Genomic DNA, 19961 nt, shown 5'->3' on the forward strand with positions numbered 1-19961 from the left:
CTTCCACATATTTTTTTGTATGTGTGTGACAGAGACAGAGAGAGGAACAGATAGGGACAGACAGACAGGAATGGAGAGAGATGAGAAGCATCGATTTTTCCTTGCGGCACCTCAGTTGTTCATTGATTGCTTTCTCATATGTGCCTTGACCAGGGGGCTACAGCAGACCAAGTGACCCCTTGCTCAAGCCAGTGACCTTGGGCTCAAGCTGGTGAGCCTTGCTCAAACCAGATGAGCCCACGCTCAAGCTGGCGACCTCGGATTTTTGAACCTGGGTCCTTCCACATCCCAGTCCGACGCTGTATCTACTGCACCACTGCCTGGTCAGGCTTCTTCCACATTTTAAAAAGCTCTTCCCTTACAGATGAGCTGTAATGAATCAAAGGAGAAAACTTTTCAAATCCCTTTTCTTTCATGTCTTTTTTTCTGGGTTATGATCAGCATGGAGAATAAGAAAAAAAGAAAAGAAAATTCTAATCATCTAAAGTGAGCTAAACAACGGGTTGCACTGTTGCTCCCACCCCACCCCCCAAAAAAACCCCTGAAAACAAAACATATGGAAGAATAAGATGGATTATTAAAAATAATAATAGTTACCCAGTAGAGATTAACAATGAAGGCAGTGAGCGCCCAGAAGCTCGCAGTAAATCACCAGGAAAAGGGACAGCTTCAAACCATGATTCAGTCCAAGGACTGGTGTTAGAGGTGACGGGCTGGTTTCTTGAATTTCTATTTCATTTTTGTGTCTGGCCCTTAGAGATGGCTTCCTTCGGGCACAGCATTCTGCATCATGTCACATACCCTGGGGTCTTTATGAGCCTGCTGTGGAAATGCCAGTGGTTGAATTTATTCCAGGGTCATGAGAAGTTACAGGAAGAGCAATCGGGTTGAAATTTTTCCTTCTTCTCCTCAGATAGCTCACCTGGAGACCTGCCTATTGGCCTCATAGGTTCTGCTTGGGAGAAAGAGGCTACAGCCATAGGGAGGCTGGTTTTACCTCCTTCTGCTGCGGATCAGGTTGCAAAATTAACAAGACTAATGAAAGCACAATTTGATAATGACTCTGCCAGACATAGGACTGCTAGCTAAAAGGGTTAAAATTTAATAAATAAATCACTTTGGCACAGAAATGTCTGAGTAAGTCTTTATTGAAAGTGTATCCACTTAGCAGAAACAACTCAGGAAGAAACCTAGATGGACTACTGCAACCAAAATAGTTTTACCTCAGGATAACAAAACAAAACAAAACGACACCATTTAAATCTTAGCAAATATGTAAAATACTTCATTTCTTTGCTAGTTTTTGCCAATTTACACACCCTTATGGCAATACCTTTACAGCCTTTCAAATCCTCAAACAATAAGCCAGAAAGTCTTGCATAGTGTTTTTTTATAAGATACCAGGGCTTTTAATCATCAACAAGGCCAACTCACTATCACTAGCAACAGAGATGGAAATTAGTCATCAAAATGCTATCTTAAGCTTTTACATCTAAAAATTAAGTCTGAAAAAAATTATTCAAGATATTTGTATTGGGATTTTAGTCAGATACTAAGAAATTTGAATCAAAATAAACCCAAAGTAAAAGAAAAAAGAATTTAAAGGCAACTTTCTCCAGAGTTTTTATTTTAAATAAAAAAGAAATGTGTCAAAGGAACTGTCATTACCCAGAAAAGTTCTTTACTTCTGCATGGATTCCACTAACTAATGTGTCGGCCTAATAGTGACAGTGATGTCATTAGCAGACAAATGTGCCAGTTCCCAAAGCACATAGTCACTGTCAGTAAATAAGCACTTCCAGTGGCAACTGTTCCCAGGCCCCTGAAAATCTTATCTTTCTCCAACAACAACAACAAAAATTAAAATGAAGTCCGATTGTACTTCTGGCAGAAGCTCTCGAGGCTGCCCGGATGTATGGCACTAGGGCTCCACATAATGGTGGCTCGTAGAGGCTGTTAAGACCTCACAGAGGACACGTGATGGCCCTGAGCCAGGGCCCAGGCATCGCTGAGCTCCAGTGGTCTTGACCCAACGCACAGCCTCACAGAAGGTCTGGAGGTGGGAAGAAAAAGCCAGACACATCCCTCATCCTGTTTTTAAGATCTCAGCTTTCCTTGCAAGTATCCTCAAAGAAAGTGGCAAAAACATTTATTTAGGTAGTTTTTTTTTTGTTTATTCTCTTTAAACCAGCTAATCTAGAGTTAAACCATTCCTCAACTCTCCTACTCTCCTATAAAATCCCAAATTTCCCTCCCCCTCCACCCCCCCCCCACTGTAGACACACGCCCCCTATTCACACACCTCATATTCACACACCATGGACCCATCCCTCCTCTGTCCCTCTGATCACACCCCCAGGCAATGTGGTGTTCCTTCTCCTTCCCATCCCAACCCACCAGCCCCCTGAGCCCCAGGCCCTGAGACTCTGCTGCCTAGACTGCAAATCTAGCCAACACTGAGAACAGCAAACAAAGGAGCAATTGTAGGAGTAGACAGCTCAAGAACTGTGGTGTTGGGTCTGCCCTTCAGGGTGCCAGCAGGGCCGGTTTTCCCACAGGGTACCCCATATATCTCAAAATGGGAGAGGGCAGGCTCACTGGCCTAAATGGAGATGGTTCAGAGGGCCGCTCCTCCAACGAAGCAGTGGGCACTCCAGAGAAGGCCCTTCTCCAGAAATGAGCACCTGTATGGACCACAGGTACGCAACACTTGCCATCAAATACTATCTCTAAAGTCCCTATAATTCCTCCTCCCAAAAGGTTCAGAAAGGGGTGGGGAATGAGAAAGGGGGAGAAAGAAAGACAGGAAGAAAGGGAGGATAGCAAAGGAGAAGGGAGGGAGAGTGGGAGGGAGGATGTCAGCCTACAATTCAAGTTTGGGGTAAAAAGTGTAAGTGCGACATGGCTACTCCGTATAGGCATAAATCTGAGCTTCAATTCTAGATTCAGGGACCAAGATTCTCAGGCGGGAGCCAGCCCTAAAAGCCTTCCACGGAGAGTGTGTGATTAAGCGCGTAGGCATCACTATCCTCTTCCTCCAAAAGCAGCTTGTCGATGGTCAGGGAACTGATGGCTCTCCTGGGGTCTTCCACGTCCTGAAGGACTGGCTCAGGGATAGAGATTGGGAACTGGACGAACTGGGGCCCGGGCAGAGTGGGGGCTGGAGGCTGGTACTGCAGGGTGGAGGTGGGCAGCGTGGACAAGGGCTGAGGCCATGGGAAGTAGGTGAGGGGTGCCTGGTGCTCTGGGCCGTCAAGCTGGGGCCCCACTGTGGGTGTGGTGGCGCTTCTTGTCTGTGATGGGGGAGACATAGGACTGAGAGTTAGTAGCCCTGGGGTGTTTCTGCCCACCCTCATCCTCTAAGGGATCTCTATTTCCCCTCCACTAGGCTCTTTCCTCCACCAACTCCAAGTCTCCCAGAAGAGAGAAGCCGGACACACTTCTATATCCCTGGCTCTGTGACTCACTACCTCTATGTTCTTGCTCATGGTACTTCTACTTCCACATCTGAAGTCTATTTCAGTGAATATAAAATGCATCCCTCCCTCTACTGGGTATATACCCCAAAACCTCAGAAACATTGATACTTAAAGACACATGTAGCCCCATGTTCATTGCAGCACTGTTCATGGTGGCAAGACATGGAAACAACCAAAAAGCCCTTCAATATAAGACTGGATAAAGAAGATGTGGCACATATACACTATGGAATACTACTCGGCCATAAAAAATGATGACATCGGATCATTTACAACAAAATGGTGGGATCTTGATAACATTATATAGAGTGAAATAAGTAAATCAGAAAAAACCAAGAACTACATGATTCCATACACTGGTGGGACATAAAAACGAGACTAAGAGACATGGACAAGAGTATGGTGGTTACCAGGGGTGGGGGGAGGGAGGAAGCAGGAGGGAAGGAGCAGAGGGGAAGGGGAAGGGGGAGGGGCACAAAAAAACTAGATAGAGGGTAACGGAGGACAATCTGACTCTGGGCAATGGGTATGCAACATAATTGAATGACAAGATAACCTGGACATGTTTTCTTTGAATATATGTACCCTGATTTATTAATGTCACCCAATTAACATTAATAAAAATTTATTTTAAAAAATGCATCCCAATTTCAGAGATATTAAAATGCTAAGGGCAGGATGTGCATCTTAGAAGCAATTAAAATACTGTGAGTTAAACAATAAGCCTGTCAAATTAGCATAGTAGCTGTGTCACAAAGGTGGCTACCTTCCTGCCCAGGGATAAAATCCTGGTTCCACATAGCAGCTTCAGCATTATGGTTCCCTTGGGCCAGCACAGTTCCAGTCACCTCCCATGATCTCATCACCCTCTGTTTCTGAGCTGGGCCCCTTTGGACATTTCAGGAACCTCCAAAGGCCAGGGCTATTCTTCTAGGCACTCTACAAACAATACCTCTCACCTGCACAGAAACCACCCTACAAATCCCAGCTCAACCCTTCAAGAGAGACAGGGCCTGCATCATCAGTGTCTCCCATCACTGAGAAAGCAAGCGGAAGAGGAATGTCTCTGCATGAATGATGTGAGAGGGGCTAAAGTCTTCCCCTACCCTTGAGGGAAATGCAGGGGTCTTAGAGAACCAAAGCAAGCTCCACCACCCAGGGTGGGCTCTGCAACTTCTCAGAAGACCCCAGGTCCACTTTCCAGGATTCCTTGGACTAAAGCTGGACACAGCTATAACCATAGGCATTTTCTTGTCTGAACACTTAAGGGATTCCCATTTCTTTGATCAAATGGGTACCAATCACATTAGACTATTTCTCTTCCTTCCTCCATTCCTGTGGGAGAAGGTCATTCCTTTTCTATCTGGCATATGAAGGCAGCCCTTGGTTAATGTGGTGGTTGATTTTGAGACAATTATAATAACTAGCATTTATTGAGTGCTCTTACTATGCCAGGAACTATGCTAAGTCCAGAAACTATATTGAAACCTCTACAAGCACCATCCAATTGATCCTGATATCAATTATCTTGTTAGTATTCCCATTTTACAGATGAGGACACCAAGGCTCAGTGAAATTAAGTCACTTAGCCCAGGGTCACACAGATAGTAAATGAAGAGGCAGGGATTTGAATTCAAGCAATCTGACACTAGAGGCATAACTCAAAAAAATTACCCTGCAGGTAGGTTAGACTTTATCAAAAGTACAGTTTTTTAAAAACGTGTATCACCTGTGGCTCAGCCTAGAAATCTCTGGTAAACCTCATAGCTAAGTGAATGATCATTCAATAACTCATCTGAATAGAAAGAAAAGTCTTGCTCTGACAGGAGACCCAATGAATATCTCACGTGGTACCCCATTTACTAAAAACATTAGACTTATAATCAAGATTCATTGCTTGCAGGGCAGCAGGGATGCTTTTGTACAGAGAAGCAGAATGCCCCAACCCTATGGAGAATTTGACATAGCAAGGAAGCCATAACCCTTCTTCGTGGAAGACATTTTAGGTCAATGGGAATAAGGGCAGGCCTTCTGGGAGGATGAGGTGAGCTGAGATGACCTAATTATCCTGGGAATCAACGGCAAGAAAGATCTGGAGTCAGGAAGCCAGCCCATGTTCTAAAAGGGTGCCCTAGGCATAGGTTGGTGCAGCTCTGCCTATGTGTGACATACCGTGACATTTGTGATGAGTGGCTGGGAGGCATAGGTCAGCACGGAGGAGGGCCCCACAACAGTGTAGCTGGGGCACACTGGCTGCACGTACATGTCAGCTGAGTAAGGGCAGCTGACAGCTTCATGGGACACATACTCCGTGTAGGGTGTCCACGGGGCCAGAGGCTGGAGGGTGGCAGGGGCAGGCTGAGAGAGCCAGCCAGCACACAGGGTCCCTTCCTCCGTCACTGTGGAGGCAGAGACCTCCATGTCAAGACAGGAAGGACCTGTGGAAAGAAAGAGATTACAGAGCTGCAGGTGCTGCCCAGCTGACGCACCTGGAGGAGGCCGGGGCTGTGGGGAGCTCTTACCCACTGTGGTGTACGTGGCCAGGGGCTGATGGGGCAGCACCACCTGGAGGAGAGAAGAGACCAGGGTCAGTTCCAGCCATCTCCAGGCAGCCCTCTGCAGGAATCTTGCCCAGATGGCCCCGCGGCAGGAAAGTGTAGGGGAGAGTCTGACTTGTTAGAAGAAAACACCAGCTCTCATCAAAACCACCACCACCTGCACTTTTGAGAGATTCCTGTTCCATTTAGCAAGAAGTCTGTGCACTTAGGGAACTGGCGATGTCCTCTTCTAGCAGGCCGACTCACACGAGGATGTGTCAGTCATCTACTCACTCAGGCCCTGGCATTAACTTTGTTCAGTGGGCCAAGTGGGCCTCCATCCCTCAGCCCACTTCTAGGAACCACCAACTTGTTCTACCCTAAGTCCATTCTCCAGCTGCCTGACTGCCACCCCCCACCACACACACACACACACACACACACACACACTCACACACGCGCACGCGCGCACACACACAAACACACACACTCCGGCCATAGTGGACCCCTCACCGCGGTAGGTGTGACCGCCGCCCCGCTGCTGGCATGGCCGCGCTTCCTCCTCAGCAGCTCCTTCACCGGCTCCTTCACGCGGACGCCCTGGTACGGCCGAGGTGGGGCCGTGGCTTGTTCTGGAGCTGCAGCTGTGAAAAGCAGTGTCACTGATGCTCATCTCCCTTCTCAGCAAGCCCTCTCAAAGTGCCCACTCTCCTCAAGGGTCTGCCTGCTCGCCGAGTCTGTGTCTGAGCGCAGAGGACCACGTGAGACCTCCCGGAGTATTTCTCCCAGTATTGTCACCCCTCCGCCCCGGCCCTCTGTGGCTCCCCTCCACCTAGAGACGATTAAGGCCGAGCTCCTTAGCCTAGAATCGAAAGTGAAAGTGCCCCGCAGGGTGATCTCAACCCATTTTCCAATAACGTTGCACACTAACTATGACATAAAAACCCTAACTCTAGCCAGAAGGTCTAGCTAGAGGAGTCTACATATTTTTTTTCCTGTCTCACCTCCTCTCTTTACTTGAGATTTCCCAGTCAGGAATCCTCACTTTTCTCAACCCCTGATTTTTCCTAACCTTTGTGGCAGTGCCAGAGGAGAAAGATGGCGACCACCTTCGTCACTGCTGGAGGAGCAAGGCCAGCACCAGGCTAGGGGCCAGAGGCCATTCCCCCTCCTGGGAAAACTGGGAAGTCTCCACAAGGATCACCATCATGGCCATGCAGTTAGACAGGGGCATGTTTCTGGGGGCTGATTCCAGAACAACCACCAGGTCCAGGTCCCACATTGCCAGCTGAGTGACTGACAGGCTGAACCCTATTCATGATGGTATCTTCTAATTCTCCCTAACCCAAGACTAGTGCAGCCTTGTTGATACACCACTGCAACCCACGTAATTTGTTCCATCCCACTATCTCTCACACACTTCCAGATCTGGCTAGTATTCATCACAGGGGGCAGTAGAGGACAACAGTCAGATCGGGGGCTCTGAGTCAGATGGCACATACCTGCGACCTTCTAGCTGTGTGATCCTGGACAAGTTACTATACCCCTCTGTGCCTCTTAACCTGCCATTTCTTACTAAAGAAATGTTATAAGCAGTAAGTGACATAGTAAATGGGAAGCATAGTATATGCTTAGTGTAAAATCAGATACAGAGTGAACATTGAATGAAATTTTAGTCTGCTACGTAATAATTATCTTCTTTTTTTTTTTTTTTTTTTTGCTGTAAATTTCTAATGCCCCTAAGCAGATTAAGAACTTCTCAAGGTCTGATATTGTACCTTATATCTCTGTACCTTCCCAAATAGTATGTTCATAATAAAATTTAAAAGTTGTTGATTAATTGACTGGGTGATAATTTAAAATGTGCTATCTGCCATTCATCTTCCTTTCACCTCTCCTGGGCTGTTAGAAGGGGCTGGAGCAAATGATTCCCACGTTCTCCATGGTTCCGAGGACACATGACAAATACCCACTGGTGACCCATGTGCCCTAAGGTGTCCAACCTTGCTGCTCAAGAGAAGGTTCCCTTTGCCTTTGTCATCAAAGCCAGGAAACCAAAGTGAGGGGCTGGACAGGCTTCCTTCTGCCCTGGCAAAGCAAGCCAAAAGCAGCCATCACTGGGCAGTGACAATCTGCCTACTCAGACAGTCAACAGCCCAGGGTAGCATGTAGCACTGGTCCTTAGGACTCACACGAGTTGTTCATTATCATCCACCGATAAGAGCCCCAGGGACTGAATCAAAAGCCCGGAAGCCGGGGTATCTATTAAACCCGGACTCCCGGCACTGCCCTGGCTGAACTTTGCTCGGTAAATACCCCACAGATAAGATCCTATGCCTAACTCAGCTCCAGAACTCCACCTGTTGCCTGTCTCACCTCCAGGCACACACTCAGCGGGGCTTGAAGCCCAGCAGGCAGAGAAGGCAGCAGAAGGTGGCAAGGGGTATTCAGGACCCCAGGAGCGCACGACGTTGAGAAAAAGAACCCTAAATTCAGATCCATCCGCGAGAGTTCTTAACCTTGCCAAGCAGCAATACAAAATACAGATACTCAGCCCCTGCATCTGGAAAGTCTATTCTGGGGATCTATTGTGGGCCTAGGGATCCTAGGATTTTATCAAAATCCTTCAAGTGATTTGGAAATTATGCTGACATGATAATCACTAATAATGCATCCCTGCTCTAATACAAGAAACTACCTCCAACATCCTGATAGATTAATTATCCTGCTTTTAACTTCCCTTATTATAAAAATGGACCTCTACTGGTATTCATTCATTCTTTCAGACATCCTCAGGCACTAGGAATACAGCACCGAACAAGATAGGCGTGACCCCTGCTCACAAGCATTTTGCAGGCCAGTGGGAGAGACAAACAAACAAAACATTTACAACTTGTGAATTCAGGCTGAAACGGGAGTGTACAGCAGAGGGAGCAGCCGTTATCTATGCCTCAGGACCACTTGTGCACCATCACTTTCGTTCTAAGTAGCAGCAACAATGGACTTGAGAGCCAGAAATACCTGTATTCAAGTGATTTATTTAACATTCTAGGTTCTCGATTTTTTTCATCCATGAAATGGAGATAAATCCTGCCTCACACAATAGTTGTAAGGATTAACCGGAATAATACATGGGAAGCTCCCAAAGCCATGTCCAGCATATGGTGAATGTTCAATATGTATTATTTTTGCCCCCTCTCTCCACCCATCCCCACCCTCCTTGGAACAGCCGCAGTATCAGAAAACTCCTTCTTGACTGCACCTGCCTCGCAGTAACAGAGCACCCCTTTTCCTTGTATTACCTTCTCATGGAACTCACATTTCATAACCTATTAATAGCTTTCTCCTCTATCAAAAGAGGATTACACTGGTATGTACCTTGTAGGATAATTTGAGAATTGCATGAAAATCCTTAGGGCAGAGCTTGCACCGAGTAAGCATCAGACAAATGTGAGATAATACAGAGTGGGGCAAAAGTAGGCTTACAGTTGTGAGTATGCGAAACACAGAGTTTATTCTTGTATTATTATTTATCAGTTATTGTATTATTTCCCATATGAACCACTGTAAACCTACTTTTGCCCCCCCCCCTTATATTCATTGGTAATAGTAATAGTAGCAGCCCTTTCCAGCATCTGTAGACAGATAACAGGTGCCCTATGGTCTGAATGAATATTCCTTTACTTCAGCTATTTCTTAATGACATGTTTCAAATCGCTCCAACCTTCCTTCTACGCATGTCACTTCTGCAGAAGTTCCACATAACAATTCCCTTTATGACGGGTGATGACCAGTGCTGACCACCGACGCCCCAGGTGTGGTCTGACATGGCAGAGAACAGAGGAGGGCGCCTGCCCTCCCTCTCTCTGTATAGTCATTCTCACGGTCACTTATGGTCACATCGACTTTGTTCATACCCATATCACTCAACCTAAATTTGTCTCCAGTTCCATTTCCAGCTGTTCTTAGGCCAAAAAAGTACATCCTGAGGCATTCTGCACTCAAAAGAAACTAGAGGCATAGGGTTATTTGGGCGTCTGAGCACTGTGGTCACACTCTTACTTTAGTTGGGGACAAGAAAAGGCTCAGTTCCACATGCACACATCTCAGGAAAGGTATACAGCTAACCCCCACCCCTGCCCAATTTGCATGCACATTTCTGGGGAAGGACGGCGAGCATGCCAGATCCCACTCCCTCCCAGGAACAGACACTTCTAATACTTGGCTGCAAAGTGGCCAGCTGGGCATTTCCAGGATCTTGTCAAGCAAGGGCTTCCTGCCTTTTGTTGTTTTTAAATCAATGAACAAAGAGGGCTTGGGGGGAGGTGCTATGAACAGAGGGCATCACCCTCTGATGTCTGGAGTTCTTTGGAACCCACAGTGTCAACAGGTGTGCCCTGGCACAACCACCATATGGAGAGCAGTACCTATTGCAGTCACAGAACTCCCACAGTCCCAAGGAGCTCCTGACTGCCCACCCATGAGTCCACTGCCAGCTGCCAAAGAATCCTATAACTGACTCCAGGGGAGCTGGCAACGGTGAGGGTGCTTCTGATAACACCTTTGCAAAGTGACCATGAAATATCAGAATCTGAAGCCTCAAGACAATCCCCACAAGAGCCCGATGGCTCAAAGCTTGCAATTGGTGTGTTTCACACCACCCTTTGTGAAGCAACAATGAACATTTCTAATTCCACATTAAACACTGTGCTCCCTACTGCCGCCAGCATGATAAATGGGCCCACAAATATAAATTTGGAAAAGGAAAAGAAGGTTGTCTGAAATCATGATTGCTTTGTCTTGGAGCTTCTGGATCCTTACACTGGATTAGCTTTAAAACAGCTAAACTAGAATATGTAAAAGAAAAAATTTAAGATTATTAAAATACGTTCATAAAATAATAATAATAATAAACAAAAGAAGAGCCAAGGAAAATAAAACAGGAGATTGAAACAATATTAAACAGAAGACGAAAATCCAATTTCCCAAAGTAGCACTGACCACAGATGTTACTAGCCCCCTGATCAAACTGCATCCCCAGGTAGCACACCCTCAAAGCCCACAGCTTTCTCACCATGGATCCCGTGTTCTGAAGGCCCTTTAAGTCTTCAGGGGACATTCAAGTATCCATCACTGAGAAAAATCTTTTTACCTACACACAAGCCTCGTGGCCCTCATGAGGAATCCTTTCTCTCAGGCTGAGATGTTCAGCCATACTGCCTTTCCATCACTGGAAATCGGTCACCAGTGGAGTTTGGGCTGTGGTGCGGGGGTTACAGAAAAACCTATGCCTTCTGCCCCAATAAGGGCTTCCCTTTTCCAAAAAGAGCAACGAAAAAAAATCTGAAGGTATAAAAAGTCAGCAGAAGATATTTCAGTTCCCCCTGCCGCATACCCAGACATGCTCCACATCACAAAAATAAGGGTCCTGCAGCTGCTGTTCCACTGAGAGCAGAGACCATGACAGCTTCAAGCCCACTGGTCCCCTCAGACAGCACACTGGCTACATCTAGGCATTGTGCTCCCTTTGTACCAAGCTTAGGAACATGTGGATTCTTCTGATTTAAATAAACATGGCCCTCCAGTGCCTTGATGAAGACATAATAAGTATCACTGGGAAAATATGCAAAAGTGTCAGCTCTTGTTTATCCCGTGAACCAATGCAAACCACATTCATGCCAAAGTGAGGAGGCTGCTCAGCTAAGAGGTAGGTCCTCACTGGTGCCTCTTAGCAGCACGGACACCCTCGCATTGATCCCTGTGACTTCTCCGCTGGGAGGCCTTCTGAAAGCCCCTTTAAAACAGCTGTTTCCTAGAGCAGCCTTCAAGATTCTCTTGCAAGAAGACTGTCCTCCTAGCCATTGTCCTGTTATAGATTTCCCAAGAGCCACCAGAGCCAGACAGTAAATTGTACACCAGTTGGGACTGCTGCTCTAAGGGCTGGTTGGGATTCAGAATTAGTCCATATTTTCCTCACTAGGGAACCAGGAAGAGGAACCGATCCCACCTATCTTGACAAGGCAGCTCCTGAAACTGCTCTCCATTTACGATTGACTGGTTGAACCTCAAAGCTGCAGCTACACAGGACATTTTGAAAGACAAAATCCTCCCTACCCAGAAGGAGACGTGACACACTCTAGGTAACTACAGTAAATATTTTCTTTTTTGCTGCTGAATCTCCAGTATTATTTTTTATAAAAAGACCTATTAAGAAGAAATATAATACAAATAATTTTCTCTTTACTTGTAGCAAAACCAAAAACAAATAAGCGAACAATAGGATTTCAAGCCTAGGGCTAATAACTTGCCCTAGCTTCTAACTGAAAACAAAGTCAGAAAAGTTTCTGACACTTTTTGCTTTAATGTGAAGAAGATTGTTTGTGTTCTAGGCTGAAGATAGCTGAGGACTCCTGGGAAAGTTTAGCTCAGGTCAGTTAAAGGGTTATTTGTATTCTTTATTTAATCACTAATGCGAGTGTTCTTATAGTAAAGGTCTACCTGTCAATGTTTTCAAATTTTTCTTTCCATTCATGGACAGTGGCTGGGTTTTTTTTCCAAACAGGAAGAAAGAACTTGGGCTTTGGCCAAAATTGGACTTGACACCTTACAAAAAAGGCTTTCCCACCCAATTCACACTAGATTGCAATTTACCTTTCATTGTTTTTTTAATGTAGGCCAACAAAGAGATCCCATATGCATGCCAATGTGGGCTTTCTATTCACTGATGTTTGAACTGAGAGGCCCCTGCGAGCCAGGAAATATCAACACTTTATATTCTAGCAATCTGGATAACACCCAAGGCAGAGGAGGAGAAAGGTGCTTTTAAAGAAGGCCTTCCAAAGATATGAAAAAGTGGAATTTCAACGGAATTACGGTTGGATTTTGCTTCTAAGACTGCTGGGACAGCCAAAGGAGTAAGCCACGACATCTTGAAGTCTCTATCAGAAGATGACTCTGATTTTTTGGTCTGATCAGAGAAAGGAAGGGCATTTGCCCCCCGCCCCCATCCCCATTTTAAGAGGCATTATTCCCATTGGCCCCCACAGAGCTCACTCATCATCAACCATATGCAGGTCACTGGGAAGACTAAGGAGGGCCATGAGCACTTAACAGGGGTCTCAAACTCGGGCCTGCGGGCCGCATGCGGCCCGCCCACCAATTTTGTGCGGCCCGCAGACTGGCCCGCAGATTAATCCACGAAGTTTGATTAGTCTGCGGGCCGCACAAAATTGGTGGGCGGGCCGCGAGTTTGAGACCCCTGACTTAGAACTTCCCCAGAAAGTCAAGCAGGCCAAAAGGATCTACAGGGAACACCCTGATAAAGAGAAGCCAGGGGAGGTTCCTAATGTACATTTGGGGTGACAGCAGAGGATTGTTCGGTCTTAGAACCACAGCGCCCCAAACCAAAAGGGTCTAGGAGCCAAGTGACCCTTTGTTGGGCAGATAAAATGTATTATGCTCACTTTGCCCAGGTGATATTAATGTGTGTTGGGGTGGGCTAAAGGCAGGCAGAATCCTTGTAGCCTGGGGCTTGGTTTTGGGATTAAGCCTTTCCTACCCTTTTTGGTGTAAGGTGGTACAATCCTATCATGCCTCAGAGAAGTGACTTTGTATTAAGAGACTTCCCTATTATGTATATTGGATTAAGGGTTTGGATTTCTATACTATAAAATGGGAACGGAGCGGGAGTTTGGCTCTTGGTTCCTGAGGTTAGCATGAGAGAGCGGAGAGAGTAGAGCCAGCAGCTAAAGGAGGCCACGTGGAGGAGGCCAGGAGAAGCAGCCAAGATGGCGGAGTGCTGAGTGAGATGGGGAACTGAGGAGAAGAAGGCTGGTGAGCTAGAAACCTTTGATTCTAGGAAACTCGGATAAGTCAGTGGCTTTGTGAGCACTGAGTGTGACTGGGTTTTGGAGCCCAGTGTGTATTTTTACTTGCCCGCCGGGTGCAAGCTAGATTAAAGGCTATGGCTCACCAGTTTTTGGCTCCATGGTTTCTTTACCGACTGTCCGAATACAATGCGAACCTGCATAGGCCAGAAGGCTGCTGTGATAGTGTCCCTGGCTGTGGCTGCTGGCTTTACATTTGGCGTAGTCTGTGGCAGGATTCGATACAGATCGGCAAGGAGCCTTTGAGTGGTGGAGTAGAGGACTGGCTAGTTTTAGGGTTCCCCATGGCTGTCCTTTTGGGGATTGTAGGCTGGCTGACTTTTACAGCCATGCGTGAGGAAACCGAGAGCTCTGTGAAAGAGGCTGCCTGGGACCTGCAAACCGAGCAGCAGAAGGAGTTGGAGCAAACGCAGGAGAAACCGATGCTGACCCTGGAGCTGGAGGAAATGCTGGAGGAGGAGGCCGACCAGGTGTTCGAGATTCGCCTGGAAATGGAGCAAACACTGGAGGAGGATTCAGAGGTTCGTGAGTTGCAGCTTGCCCTGGATGTTGCGGAGAGCCAGCAGCGGCAGGAGGCCGGGGCTGAAGCTGAGGCTGAGGCTGAGGCTGAGGCTGAAGCTGAAGCTGAAGCTGAGGCCGGGTCCGGAGCTGCAAGGTCTGCGGAGCAGAAGGCGGCAGACAGAAGCTCGAGCCCGGCAGCTGGAGCTGGTGTTTTCAGTCCCTCTTTGGAGGATGAGGAGAATCGGACTGGAGTTGCAATCCGCAGTCTCCAGAAGGTGAAAGCACAGCTGGAAGGAGCACCTACTTTGGCCCTGGTAGGTCTGCGATTTTGGGAAATAGGGCTGGACATGCTTTCCGGAGCAGAGATGGAAATGCTGACTGCCATTGCCACGTGCCCCTCTTTGGGACAGTGTAAGACCTGCCAGGACGGCAGGAATGAGGGGGGTGGCTGATGACCCACGTGCGTGGACTGATTTCCTGGACTACGACCGGAGTGGGCATTGGCTCCTTTGTTGGATGGACTTTCGGATTACGGATTTTGGACAATGTAAAATACCCTGATGGGGGTGGGGGATGGCTTTGCTGGAAGCACTCCCCTACCCCGGGAAGCTTTTCCCGTGGCTAGAAAGAAGACCGAGGACATTTTGCGCTTAGGGCTAAGTGCTCAGAGACTGGTGAAATGTACCTTTGTAATTGTTGAAACTATGATTTTTGCTGTTGTAATCTGTGTAATGTTCTAAATTCCTTGCACAGGAATGCTGGTGATGTAAATTGTGGGTAGTAAAGTGAGCATAGGGGTGGATTGTTGGGCAGATAAAATGTATTATGCTCACTTTGTTAAAGAGGCCGTTGCCCAGGTGATATTAATGTGTGTTGGGGTGGGCTAAAGGCAGGCAGAATCCTTGTAGCCTGGGGCTTGGTTTTGGGATTAAGCCTTTCCTACCCTTTTTGGTGTAAGGTGGTACAATCCTATCATGCCTCAGAGAAGTGACTTTGTATTAAGAGACTTCCCTATTATGTATATTGGATTAAGGGTTTGGATTTCTATACTATAAAATGGGAACGGAGCGGGAGTTTGGCTCTTGGTTCCTGAGGTTAGCATGAGAGAGCGGAGAGAGTAGAGCCAGCAGCTAAAGGAGGCCACGTGGAGGAGGCCAGGAGAAGCAGCCAAGATGGCGGAGTGCTGAGTGAGATGGGGAACTGAGGAGAAGAAGGCTGGTGAGCTAGAAACCTTTGATTCTAGGAAACTCGGATAAGTCAGTGGCTTTGTGAGCACTGAGTATGACTGGGTTTTGGAGCCCAGTGTGTATTTTTACTTGCCCGCCGGGTGCAAGCTAGATTAAAGGCTATGGCCCACCAGTTTTTGGCTCCATGGTTTCTTTACCGACTGTCCGAATACAATGCGAACCTGCATGGGCTGGGCTGCTGTGATAGTGGCCCTGCTTCCTGGCTTTACACCCTTACATAAAGGAAGGCATGACCAGCCTGGAATGCACGCCCAGGGTGGTTGGCTTCCTCTCAAATGTTAAACTTGAGTAGAGAGTCCATTTACCCACAACCCACTCTCATCCACCAAGTTCCTGCCTAAGGTGCCCCCCACTCTGCAGTCTCAAGATTACATGGATTGTCCCAAATGTTCTGAATTTCCCATCCCCTGAATGACCTTGATCAAAGTCAACCAAAAGGCTTGTAATGTCAGAGCCTTCAGACTCTCCTCTCATGATTGCTACTGAGAAACCCTTCCCCCAGGAGCTCTCAGCACCTGTCATACTATGCGTCAGCCTCCTTCTAAGCTTCCTGCAGACCAGGAAAGCAAGGAAGGCTGTTGCATTCTGCTCTCTACTTCCCAAGACAGTGTCATTGTAATGCCCCTTCTCTATGGAGACTCAAGTGTATTGAATGAGTGTATGCCAAAGCTCCATGTGTTACCTTGTCACGACCTTAACTCCCAGGAACTCCGAAATAACCACACTCACCTTTGTGATGCTCAGTGCCTCACAAAGCCTTTGACACAAATGATTTACTGTGAGTCTTCACCAAACTTCTGAAATAAGCCACAGAGGTCTTCCTCTCATCATTTTTTTTTTTTTTTGACTGATGAGAAAAATGATGTTCAGAGATGTTAAGTGACTTGCCCAAGGACAGCAGTTGTAAATAATAGTGTCATCAACTAAACCCAGGACCTCTAACTCCAAGCACAGTCCTTGTCTGTTTCACTGCCTGCTTCCTCCCTACCCAGGCAGGTCACGTTCATTCCTCTGGGTGACCCTGGAGGTCAGGCGTCGAATGGCCCCCTGTCCAAGTCTAGCCCTCATTCCTCCAGTTGGAGTCTGGGCTTGTGTCACCCTGATTCAGTCTCCCTTGATGATCAATCCCCCACAAAAAAAATGATGTTTACCGGCTGAAAAAGAAAAGTCCATGAGAAGTTTACCAGCAGTCTGCTCACAAGAGAAGTGACGAGAACTGAGAGACCCAAACAATTTCCCGCAAAGTTTTATTTTTGGTATTTTCGACTGAAATGACAGTGGATAGGTCCACCTGAGAAACCAGCTGCGTCTGCCTGCCTTTTACAGAAACTGGAGTCACCAGAGCAGAAAGGGTTCCAATCTCAGATACATCATGTCCCAGGGTAGGGGCAAGACCAGGAGACCCCTGGCAGAGCATTCCCTGAACAAGTACTTGCTGAGAAGAGTAACCCACGTCCTTGCCATCATGGAGCTTACTGTCCAGTCTAGTCTAGTCTAGTCTAGTCATGGGGTATATAGACATAATCCAATAACTGCACAGCAAACCTAGACTTCTGAACTGTGACAAAGCTGTATCTGCCTCAGAGTTGAAGTGTCCTGGCTTATTGGCTTATCTGGCTGGTTTCCACCTCCGCTTGATTCAGTAGAGCTTGAATGAGCAGAAAGATGGGGCCCCAGTCTATATGAGGCTGTACGAAAAGGAAAGCGACACAATCATTCTGTCTCCAATGCAGAGAGTCTGCTCTGGGGCCAGATTCAGCCCATACCAAGATAAACAAAATAGCCTCAGATGTTCAGGGCTTTCCCAGTTGAGGGATCCTGGATAAAACCAAAGATTTTTCTATAGCTGGACCTGTCCTCTCCTGGCTGATTAGTCCCTGAGGAAGACCAGTCCTGGGAACTCAGATTCTGAGATAGAAATCAGCTGGCTTCAGAGGTTCTGTACTGAGTCTCAAATACAACATCCCCAAATTCAAATTTTCAGGGCCTTTTGACTCAGACTACCACTACCATCAGTGAAATCAGAGTCCACCTCCATCTAAGGGTGGATGTATTTTAATTGGGAGGGAAAGAAGCATCTAATGCAATCCTAAAGTCCTCGGCATTAAAAAGTGGTGTAATATAGTTTGGGGCTTAAACAGACCTAATATGAAACAGCTACTACATAGCTTATCCCTGTGTGACTCTTGGGAAATCACTTAGCCTGTATGTGCCTCAGTTTTCCCATTTTCAAAATGAAATAACATCCATCTCATGGGATTATCATGAGGAATGTATAAAATTCACACAGTTACACACCCAGTACATAATAGGTGCTCAACAATTGGCCAATTCTCCTTTGATCTCAGCCAACAATCCATGGCCCATCAGTCACTGGAGAAGTGCCCCTGCTACAGGGGCCCTAACTTGCCCCTGTGCTGCTACATCCTGATACTGAATGTCTCTATCCTCATGCACTCAAGGTCTTCCATCACCAGCAAAGCTCGTGTCAACCTACCTTCATTATTCTCCTGTAAGTCATCCCTCAGATACCTGGGCCTGTTGTCTCCAAATAGCATGACAGCCCTGTTTAGGACACAGGAAGGCCAATGATGCTGCAGAGAGACTGGTCAAATATCTGACTTGCAAACAGAGCAAGCCTGGACAGGAGACATTAAAATCCTGACATTGGCCTCTTATAAAGATACCATAAGCTAAGCAGAAGGACTTCTTTCTTCAGAAGCCACCAGAGGACTAGGTTTGTGCCAGATTTGAGGGGATTTTTTCTTTTCTGAGTGGAGGGAAGATAAAGAGACAGACTCCCTCATACACCCTGACTGGGATCCACCAGGCAAACCCTGTCTGCGGCCATGCTCACAACCAAGCTTTTTCTAGCACCTGAGGCAGAGGCTCTGTGGAGCCATCCTCAGTGCCTGTGGCAGATGCACTTGAACCAATTGAGCCATGGCTGTGGGAGAAGAAAGAGAGAAAGAAGGGAAGGGGGAGGGTGGAGAAGCGAATGGCCACTTCTCCTGTGTGCCTGACAAGAAATCAAACCTGGGACTCCACATGCTAGGCCAATACTACCACTGAGCCAACCAGCCAGGGCCAGATTTGAGTTTTTAAAGAATGATCCCAAGAAGGAGCATGATGGACCTATTAAGGCAAGGCAGACTTCTGTCTGACATATCAGGCATTATCTCAGCTTTATTGACTGCAGTGGGGATTAAAAAGGGAAAAAAGGATGTACACTGAGACCCATATCAGGGAATGAGCCAACACAAGGTGCTCAATCCAATTCTATAGCAAGGCAGCATCTGAGTAAGGAGGTGGAATAGAGGAGACTAATACTTCTTTACTTATTAGATCAAGACCTCTATCCTGGATCTAGCATTGCCAGTCTGAAATAGAACAAGAAAAACTTATGGGTAAGCAGCTGGAGGAGAGAAAATTTAACTGCTTGTCTCTTGATTTAAACATCTAGTTTGGAGTTTTCAAAAGCAAAGATATTCTTACAAAAGAAACTTTTTTTGAGACCCGTCAGACACAGACCACTTGATTGGAGGAAGGACTGTTCAAGCCCCCCAAAAAGCTGTGCATTTTGGGTCTAGCCCAACTACTCAAGCCCCAAGCTTCATGGTAACCTGGGGTACAGCCTGTGTAAGTGAAAGTAGCCCTTATCATTGATTCATGATGTGACTTATAACTGCAGGTCAAGATGAGCTTTTTTTTTTTTTTACTAGGTCTCTGGTTTACTAACCAATGACCTCATGATGTCCAGGGATTTCCTTGTGAAGGACACTGGAGAAGATGGTAGACTATGAAGTCTGGGAAAGAAGTCACTAGCTCAGTCTTTGAGGAGTTTATGCCTTTCATAATTCACAAGATACCCCCATAGACTAAAAACATGATATTCACAGCTTCAAAGCTTCATGGAGATCAATTTAGCATGCTTCACAGTGACTCACTTTTCTCTAGGAATGAGGTCCTTATCCTGGAAATAACCAAGGACCTATCACCAGGTGTTATGGGTCCTGCTGAAGGAATTGGGGAATGGTCCAGCTCGGGGCTGTCAATCTGTGTAACCTAAAGAACCCTGGAATACAGCTAAGGTGCCTGTCATTGCCAATAAAGAGAAGGAACAGAGGGTGAATGTGCAATTCAAGCTTTGACCCCCCCCCCCAAAACTGTTCTATTTTTATTTTCGTATTGGAGCTCTGCAGTAGATTTTGTTTGAATAAAGCAATTTATGACAAAAAATGTAGGCATCACCCTAGATATCCTTGGATTTTCTTCCCAGTGCTCACACTTTGTGTCCTAATATGCCTCTTC

General features: G+C 46.7%; 1 protein-coding gene across 1 annotated transcript in view; it reads right to left on the reverse strand.

Annotated features, from left to right (window-relative positions):
* Positions 1–1130: 1130 nt before the first annotated feature.
* POU2AF1 (POU class 2 homeobox associating factor 1) overlaps positions 1131–19961 on the reverse strand; it is a 29291-nt gene continuing 10460 nt past the window's right edge. Inside the window, exons 2-5 of the mRNA XM_066371645.1 lie at positions 6530–6660; positions 6002–6044; positions 5652–5917; positions 1131–3293 (exon numbers count right to left, since the gene is read on the reverse strand). Coding sequence (XP_066227742.1) covers positions 2979–3293; positions 5652–5917; positions 6002–6044; positions 6530–6660 — 755 coding nt within the window. The 3' untranslated portion in view covers positions 1131–2978. The remainder of the gene's footprint in view (positions 3294–5651; positions 5918–6001; positions 6045–6529; positions 6661–19961) is intronic.

The sequence above is a fragment of the Saccopteryx leptura genome, chromosome 1 (assembly GCF_036850995.1).
Source record: "Saccopteryx leptura isolate mSacLep1 chromosome 1, mSacLep1_pri_phased_curated, whole genome shotgun sequence".
Classification (NCBI taxonomy): domain Eukaryota; kingdom Metazoa; phylum Chordata; class Mammalia; order Chiroptera; family Emballonuridae; genus Saccopteryx; species Saccopteryx leptura.